The sequence below is a fragment of the Trachurus trachurus genome (assembly GCF_905171665.1).
Source record: "Trachurus trachurus genome assembly, chromosome: 19".
Classification (NCBI taxonomy): Eukaryota; Metazoa; Chordata; class Actinopteri; order Carangiformes; family Carangidae; genus Trachurus; species Trachurus trachurus.
Window position 1 is genome coordinate 340,781 of NC_139913.1, and position 9,757 is coordinate 350,537.

The 9,757-nt window shown below is 43.6% G+C and overlaps 1 protein-coding gene across 1 annotated transcript in view; it reads right to left on the reverse strand.

Moving 5' to 3' along the window:
• LOC311002876 (uncharacterized protein) overlaps positions 1-9,491 on the reverse strand; it is a 36,887-nt gene extending 27,396 nt beyond the window's left edge. Inside the window, exons 1-8 of the mRNA XM_083994443.1 lie at positions 9,394-9,491; positions 7,498-7,602; positions 6,383-6,472; positions 5,515-5,634; positions 4,574-4,712; positions 4,260-4,444; positions 2,732-2,774; positions 2,136-2,275 (exon numbers count right to left, since the gene is read on the reverse strand). Coding sequence (XP_083850569.1) covers positions 2,136-2,275; positions 2,732-2,774; positions 4,260-4,444; positions 4,574-4,712; positions 5,515-5,634; positions 6,383-6,472; positions 7,498-7,602 — 822 coding nt within the window. The 5' untranslated portion in view covers positions 9,394-9,491. The remainder of the gene's footprint in view (positions 1-2,135; positions 2,276-2,731; positions 2,775-4,259; positions 4,445-4,573; positions 4,713-5,514; positions 5,635-6,382; positions 6,473-7,497; positions 7,603-9,393) is intronic.
• Positions 9,492-9,757: the final 266 nt, after the last annotated feature.

A 9,757-nucleotide genomic window follows, 5' to 3' on the forward strand; every position in this document is an offset into this window, starting at 1 on the left:
TAAACTGCTGTTACCTTCTAGCACCATCCCTAGTAGTGGGTAAACTGCTGTTACCTTCTAGCACCATCCCTAGTAGTGGGTAAACTGCTGTTACCTTCTAGCACCATCCCTAGTAGTGGGTAAACTGCTGTTACCTTCTAGCACCATCCCTAGTAGTGGGTAAACTGCTGTTACCTTCTAGCACCATCCCTAGTAGTGGGTAAACTGCTGTTACCTTCTAGCACCATCCCTAGTAGTGGGTAAACTGCTGTTACCTTCTAGCACCATCCCTAGTAGTGGGTAAACTGCTGTTACCTTCTAGCACCATCCCTAGTAGTGGGTAAACTGCTGTTACCTTCTAGCACCATCCCTAGTAGTGGGTAAACTGCTGTTACCTTCTAGCACCATCCCTAGTAGTGGGTAAACTGCTGTTACCTTCTAGCACCATCCCTAGTAGTGGGTAAACTGCTGTTACCTTCTAGCACCATCCCTAGTAGTGGGTAAACTGCTGTTACCTTCCAGCACCATCCCTAGTAGTGTTAACTGCTGTTACCTTCTAGCACCATCCCTAGTAGTGGGTAAACTGCTGTTACCTTCTAGCACCATCCCTAGTAGTGGGTAAACTGCTGTTACCTTCTAGCACCATCCCTAGTAGTGGGTAAACTGCTGTTACCTTCTAGCACCATCCCTAGTAGTGGGTAAACTGCTGTTACCTTCTAGCACCATCCCTAGTAGTGGGTAAACTGCTGTTACCTTCTAGCACCATCCCTAGTAGTGGGTAAACTGCTGTTACCTTCTAGCACCATCCCTAGTAGTGGGTAAACTGCTGTTACCTTCTAGCACCATCCCTAGTAGTGGGTAAACTGCTGTTACCTTCTAGCACCATCCCTAGTAGTGGGTAAACTGCTGTTACCTTCCAGCACCATCCCTAGTAGTGGGTAAACTGCTGTTACCTTCTAGCACCATCCCTAGTAGTGGGTAAACTGCTGTTACCTTCCAGCACCATCCCTAGTAGTGGGTAAACTGCTGTTACCTTCTAGCACCATCCCTAGTAGTGGGTAAACTGCTGTTACCTTCCAGCACCATCCCTAGTAGTGGGTAAACTGCTGTTACCTTCTAGCACCATCCCTAGCAGTGGGTAAACTGCTGTTACCTTCTAGCACCATCCCTAGTAGAGGGTAAACTGCTGTTACCTTCTAGCTCCATCCCTAGTAGTGGGTAAACTGCTGTTACCTCCTAGCACCATCCCTAGTAGTGGGTAAACTGCTGTTACCTCCTAGCACCATCCCTAGTAGTGGGTAAACTGCTGTTACCTTCCAGCACCATCCCTAGTAGTGGGTAAACTGCTGTTACCTCCTAGCACCATCCCTAGTAGTGGGTAAACTGCTGTTACCTCCTAGCACCATCCCTAGTAGTGGGTAAACTGCTGTTACCTTCTAGCACCATCCCTAGCAGTGGGTAAACTGCTGTTACCTTCTAGCACCATCCCTAGTAGAGGGTAAACTGCTGTTACCTTCTAGCTCCATCCCTAGTAGTGGGTAAACTGCTGTTACCTCCTAGCACCATCCCTAGTAGAGGGTAAACTGCTGTTACCTTCTAGCACCATCCCTAGTAGTGGGTAAACTGCTGTTACCTTCTAGCACCATCCCTAGTAGTGGGTAAACTGCTGTTACCTTCTAGCACCATCCCTAGTAGTGTAGTAGTGGGTAAACTGCTGTTACCTTCTAGCTCCATCCCTAGTAGAGGGTAAACTGCTGTTACCTTCTAGCACCATCCCTAGTAGTGTAGTAGTGGGTAAACTGCTGTTACCTTCTAGCTCCATCCCTAGTAGTGGGTAAACTGCTGTTACCTTCTAGCACCATCCCTAGTAGTGTAGTAGTGGGTAAACTGCTGTTACCTTCTAGCACCATCCCTAGCACGGCCCCCGCCCCCCCTGAAAAAGGGGACATCTAGGAGCCAGTCACGGCGTTGTGTCCCTCGTTGAGGCCCGCCAGGCCTGTACAATGGTAGGGGAAACACTGGTGTGTGTGTGTGTGTGTGTGTGTGTGTGTGTGTGTGTGTGTGTGTGTGTGTGTGTGTGTGTGTGTGTGTGTGTGTGTGTGTGTGTGTGTGTGTGTGTGTGTGTGTGTGTGTGTGTGTGTGTGTGTGTGTGTGACCTGTTCCAGCAGGTCGTGGATGTTGTCGTTGTAGATCTCACAGAAGGAAACCCAGACGGAGAAACGGACGTTGGAGCCGACGTCCAGAGAGAAGCTGTCGGCTTCAGAGAGGCTGCTGCTGTCAGAGGAGAGGGACGAGGCTGCACACAGAGACACACAGAGAGACACACAGAGACACACACACAGAGAGACACACACACACAGAGAGACACACACACACACACACACACACAGAGAGACACACACACAGAGAGACACACACACACACACACACACAGAGACACACACACACACAGAGAGACACACACACACACAGAGAGACAGAGAGACACACACACACAGAGAGAGACACACACACAGAGAGACACACACACACACAGAGACACACAGAGAGACACACACAGAGAGACACACAGAGAGACACACACAGAGAGACACACAGAGACACACACACAGAGAGAGAGACACACACACAGAGAGACACAGAGAGACACACACAGAGAGACACACACAGAGAGACACACACACAGGGTGAGTCCTGTGGGTTCGAGCCTCTGACTCGTTGTAAATAATAAAAGGATGAATGAGAGTGAAACCTTCTAGAAACGTGGACCGTCCAGACGTCTGACTCTTATCGCTCTGCAGAGACAAACAGACACAGAGGGTCAACACCAAGACTGTCAGGGTCAACTACAGCTCAACACAAGTTACATTTAAGACTTTTTAAAGCCACTTGAAATGAAATTTAAAGGGGACATATTATGCTAAACTCACTTTTTCATAGCTTTAGTGTATTTGCCTCCTCACCCCTTAAACGTCAGTTTTGACAACTACGTCAACATTTTGTAAACTACCATAGTCTGGAAATGTGTCTCTTAACAAGCCGTTTTAATTTCACCCGGCTTATTACATCACAAGCCGGGTGATGTGAATATTCCAGCCCTCGCTCCCGTGGTTACCATGGTTACCTCAGCTATCAGAGCGAAGCTTCTAAACCGACCCTTTAGAGCAGCGCTGTGAAACTGGTGTGTAGAGAACCAGCTGTTTTTCTGACCAAAGCCTGTTACTAACATTACTGTTAGACACCAAGGTACCAGGTCAAGAAGCAGAAAAGAGCAGAATATGTCCCCTTTAAAGGATAATTTCCGTTTTTTACAACCTGGACCTTATTTCTAGCATAAAATACCTCATTATCATAACAAAATATTGGTGAAATGAACGAGTTTTGCGGCAGATAATGTGTTATTTAGAGGCTGCATTGCGTGCTCTTCCGTGTTCTCGCATTATACGGATATACGCGCCGCTCCTCTGGGGCTAATTCCGTCAAAACGACTCCAAATGACACCAAAGTTGTCTGGGTGAGTAAATGATCGTATTTTATGCTAGAAATAAGGTCCAGGTTGTAAAAAACGGAAATTATCCTTTAAGACCGACTCAACAATAAACACAAATGCAGTTACATAGGGTGAGTGACATCATCTAACAGCTGTGTAGTTGTGCTGCAGCGTCATCGCCACGTGTTTACTGTATACTGTTTTGTATTTGTCTATATGGTTTACATTGTCTGTATTTTATTCTATGTCTGTATTGTCCAGTGTGAATGTGTATTCTTTTATTGTCTCCATGTTTTGGACCCCAGGAAGAATAGAGGACGCTAATGGGGATTTTAAAGGGATAGTTCAACATTTAGTCAAATTGGCCCATCACCATAATCCCTATAGTCATAGCAGTAGGTTCGTTACCTTTAATTGTCGGTGCAAGCTGTTTTTAGAACGGTGGAGCAGAGCCGTGAGCTGCTCAGAGCTACGCTACGGAGGCTCATTATGGGATTTCTTGGTTTCCCTCATCAAACTCATCAAATACACAACCCAACAACTCCACAACGCTCTGGTGGACAAGTTGTGAGCTGCACATTCACCACGCTATGAGATAATAACACAACGTTACCACACAGAGTTGTTTTAGAGGGAAATACAGAGACTGTTGATGAAAAACTGTCCCTGAAGGCAACGTGCATCAGTGGTTTTACATGAATTTCCCTCTAAAACAACTCTGTGTGGTAACGTTGTGTTATTATATCATAGCGTGTCTGTCTGTGTGTGTCTCTGTGTGTGTCTCTCTAACCTCTTTGAGCAGCCGGAGCAGGCTCCTCTTGCTGCTGCTCTCCGCTGCCTGCTGGTCTGGGGTCAGTCTGCTGAAGTCTCTGCAGCGTTGAGGCTTCAGGTCCCAGCGGTCGTAGAGTCGCCCCTCGATGCTGCTGAAGATCAGAGCCAGAGAGCGAGGCAGCAGCCCCGAGTCGTGGTCCGGGCCTGAGGACACGGAGAGGAAACAACAACATTATCATCACTACTAGGTGTTCAGACTGATCACAGTTATCAATAACAGACTCTCTAGTTCTGGTCTCTAGTTCTGGTTCTGGTTCTAGTTCTGGTTCTGACCCAGGAAGGTGAAGGTCTTCCCGGCGTTAGTGACTCCGTAGGTGAACACCAGACAGTTTCCTCCGTCCAGAACGTCTCGGACTGAACCACGGAGAGAACCCTCGAACACCGTCCTCTGGCCCGCGTCCGGTCCAAACACCTGCACACACACACAGAGAGACACACACACACACACACACACACACACAGAGAGACACACAGACACACACACACACACACACACACACACACACACACACACACACACACACACACACAGAGAGACACACACACACACACACAGAGAGAGACACACACACACACAAACACACACACAGAGAGACACACACACACACATTTAACCAGTTTGTTTCTGTGTTTATTCTCTCGTTCTCTCTCCCAGAGGTCTGGATTAAAGATGTGATGAGCCGTCTGTGGCTCTAACTAATGAAATAATCTCTTAAATGATTAGAAATTATGACAAATGTATCATAGAACAGCCCAAACATGTTTTTGTTGTTGTTTTTTTGGAAACTAAATCCTTAGAAATCATCTGAAATCTGAAAGAGTCAAACTGAGCTCTGACAGCTGATGTCATGGACATTTTCAAAAGAAAAGATTACAATAAAGATTTTATTCTGTGGGTAACGGGGGCGGGACTAGATCAGCTTTAGCTTCTCCCGCTTTCCCTTTCGGCCATAAATAAATACATTTCAATCAAATTCATCAAAGGACGTTTGACTTTTATTCTAATTTTCCGTGTGTTTTCCATGACTGGAACATTGGTCAACCCTGTGGGAGCAGCCTGAGGCCAGGTGCATGCTGGGAGCAGCCTCAGGCCCGGTGCATGCTGGGAGCAGCCTCAGGCCCGGTGCATGCTGGGAGCAGCCTCAGGCCAGGTGCATGCTGGGAGCAGCCTCAGGCCAGGTGCATGCTGGGAGATGCTGGGAGCAGCGAGTTACCTGAGTGAAGCTGAACCTCTGAGCCGTCTGAGGATGAGACTTGTCACTCTGGCGGTTTGACTGAGCGGCGCGAGGAGCCTTCAGCACCACGGTGTCGGGGCCCTCGATGGTCAGACACTCCTGACGACAGACACAGTTACAGTTACAGTTACAGGGGGGTTACTGACTGAGTTGGTTAGTTCCAGATAAACACAAGGTTTTGAGCATTTTATTAACTCATTGAGTGCCGCGCTCCTTTCCAAAGTTTTAGTCAAGTGTACCGGCAATTTAGACCATTTTTGACTTTTTATGTAGAGCCACAGTGTATTCTATATTATTGCCACCAACACATACTGTGGCTCAATTGAAAGGTTTAACTTTCTGCTTCAAATGACCACAAACCGTTTGTTTCTACGTGCCTCCGTTCCTGAGAAAAGTCAAGCTAAACATGGCTGGGTTTCACCAAAATCCCTCCTTTTTTTCTAGAAAAGGAGATAGAGCGTCTTTTATGAAAGGTGCTCTGTTTGTGTCTGTCGCTCTTCTGACACTCGCATTTCTGGATCAAAGGGCTCGTATAAGATAAATATGAGTTAAAAAAGAACAAACGCAACAGTTCCTTTCCCTACAACGGAGTTTTAGAGCCACATTGAGAATAAAGTCATAGTTTTACTTAGAAAGAAAATAAATATATAATATAATAATATAATATAATAATATTCCACAGAAAGAACTTGGAAGAAATCAGATTTATTTTCTCATGAAATCACCACTTTATTCTCAACGTGGCCCTAAACGTAGTGTTCAGTTACTAACTCAGTTACTATTTGGGGAAAGTAGTAACTAGTAACTGTAACTAGTTACTTGTTTCTACGGTAACGTGTCCAGTTACCTGTGGGTCTCCTCCGCTGCTCTCTGCGGCGGTGAACGGTCGAACCCTCAGGTAAACCTGCAGGTTCTCTGACGGGGCCGCGGCGCCGTCCTGATGACATCACAACCACATGACATCATCAGACACACACACACACACACACACACACACACACACACACACACACACACACACACACACACACAGACACACACACACACACACACACACACACACAGACACACACACACACACACACACACACACACACACACACACACACACACACACAGACACACACACAGACACACACACACACACACACACACACACACACACACACACAGACACACACACACACTCCTGTTTATTCTACATCTAATTGATCCAGTTAAAGGGACAACCAGGAGTTTCTATTTGGTTATAAAAAAGTCTCATCTTTGATTTTTGATTTTATTTTAGTTATGTTTCGCTGCTGTGCTTGTTTGTTTTGTCGTCATTGTCTGTGTGTTTGGAGGGTATATGACTGGTTGTTGTTGTTTTTTTTGTTTGTTTGTTTGTTTGTTTTGTGAGGGAACCAGGCCCATTTGGGATTGAATGACTGTGATATGAAGTGCTGTATTACATGAGATTTGGTGATCTGAGTTCCTGTCCTGTGGTTGAAAATGAAAAAATATAATAAAAAAATAAAATAAAATAAAATAAAATAAAATAAAATAAAAAAGTCTGATATTAATGTGGATGAATCTCCGTTACCACTTGTTAATGGTCCATTTTAGATAAATCTATGGTTTTGTCTCTATGGTTATTTTGTTATTATTAGTGGTGGTGGAAATGCTGGGCGAGCCGACCAGCGTTTCTTTACTTTCGGTTTCGTGGCGAGTCATGAGAATAACGCCGCCGAATCTCCGTTTATGGTGGGAACTACGACGGTATGTGATCGTCTTCCAACCTCTGACTTTAATTCTTGATGAATGAAAACATGAGTCTGTCTTGCACCGGTCAAAGAATTTCACGGTGCGGAGGCTCATAAATGTAGTGTGAAAACACTTTGCTTTAACAAAACTCCTGGTTGTCCCTTTAATGTTTTGTTGCCATGGTAACTGTGTATAGAGTTAGTTGTTGTTGTTTCTCACCTGAGGAGGAACAGCATCGAACTCTCCCAGCAGGTCTCTCCTGATGTCGTCAACCTCCACCGGGCCCACGCGCTCCGGCTTCCCCGCCAAGCACGACTCCATCATCTCTCATACACACACAGAGAGACACACACACACACACACACAGAAAAAAACACACACACACACACACACACACACACAGAGAAAAACACACATTAGAGTTCAGCCGTTTCAGGGTAAAACACAGGAATCTAGAAGTTAATTCTAAAACCTTTCTTCAGGGTCTCTGCAGGTTTCACCAGCTCAAATCTAAGACTTTTTAAGACCATTATGGATGAAATTTAAGACCTATCATGACTAGGGATGTCACAATAATAGATTTTTTTGGTACGATTATTGTCAGAGAAATAATCACGGTGTTATGATAACGCTGTTAATGTGTAAAATCAAATATATTTATAATATACATTATTAATTATAAAATATTTTAATTATCTATTAAAATATGACCAGTTATTAACCCGCCAGGGGAAGTGTTTGAAATATTCAAGTCATTAATTGTCATCGAAGTTAATTTAAATTTTTTTTTTTAATTACAAATGACACTGTAGCATTTAAATTCCTACCAATTCCAATGCTACGTTAGATAAATGGACCAATATCTGTGTATTCACCTTTACTTTGGCGCCACATCTGCCGACACGGTTCATACATAATCTTTTTTTGGAAAGTGACGGTATTTAGGAATCTTTGCGATCAATTAATTGTGGTGTTATTTGTATAACTATTGTATTATTGTGTATTTTTTTGTGCATGATGATGCGTGCTTGTGGTCTTGTGTTGTCTTCTGCTGCTGGTAACACTGTAATTTCCTGCAAAGGATTAATAAAGTATCTTTAACTTTAACTTAACTTAATACCGCGATTAATTGTGAAAACAAGTCATTGTGACATCCCTAATCATGACAAATAAAAAATGTACAAAAGAAATGCAGAGTCACAAAATTAGAAATTGATTGCAACATTGCGTGTTAGGCTTGTTTGTAGTTGAAAATACATCCAATAAAGCACAATGAAGTGTCGCAGGAGCATTTCATTGAGCATTTGCTTTTGAACACTTTCAAGACCTTCTCAATACTTTTCAACACCTCACGGCCGCTTCAAGCTGTAACCATTCACATCAGTGACACTTTAACTTAACAGGTTTAGTTTGTGATAAAGACTATAGACCACTATGATACAACAGAATTCAACATAGGCTGAGATAATAAATCAAAGGCAAAGTTTATCAAAAAAATAAAAAATAAAAAAACATTGCTCCACTCTCAAAAAACCAAAACAACAATCTTCTTTTCTTTTTCATGTACCGGTTCATCTTTGTTTTTTAATAAAATGAATAAATTCACACACTTTTACAATGTTTTTTAGGACTCAAACTCTTGGACAGCTAATTCAGAAAAAGCACCTTCAAACTTTAAGACTTTATAAAGTCGTGAAAAGACGTTTTAATACTTTTTAAGGGTTTTAATTTCCCCCAAACTTGATTTATCACCTGTTAATACTTTAAGACCCCGCGGATACACTGCTGTTTCCTAACAAACACAACAGTAAAACTCTGAGCCTGTTGTTCATGTTGTTGACACTTGACACTCAGACACACATCATATAACTTAATCAGTCCTATAATCAATCAATAATCAGTCAATAATCATTAAACCAGAGACGTTGAGATAGAAGGACTTTGATTAAACTGAACCGACGTTAGCTAGGACTTTGATTAGCTGTGTTGTTAGCATTAGCCACAGGGAGCTAACCACAGACCTGAGCTGTAACTTACAGTTCTAACGGTTGTTTAATGTGTAACGTCCTGAGTATAAATGAATAAATGAAGGTTGAAGAAGAAGCGGAGACTCACTGTGAACAGTTTATTCACCTCACTGAGCTCTGACAGCGGGAAACATCTGAAACATGAGAGAATATCGCTGCCCTTAGCTTAGCTTCGCTGCTGCTGCTGCTCCGCGGGCTGAGGTTTAAACTGGAGCCAGGCGGCCAATCAGAACACGCTACGTCACAGCTCCCGTTCCCGTGTTCTCGCGAGATTATAATATAGAGGGAGAGCGCAGAATAAACAAAACATGATCAAAGAGACTCTAGACTTGATTAATAAACAGACTCGTTGTGATTATCTTGAGTAGAGGATTCACATTTTAAATTTGACAGAAACTAGGTAAGGTAAAGGTACTTTATTTGTCACATATACAGCTAGTACAGTGAAATTC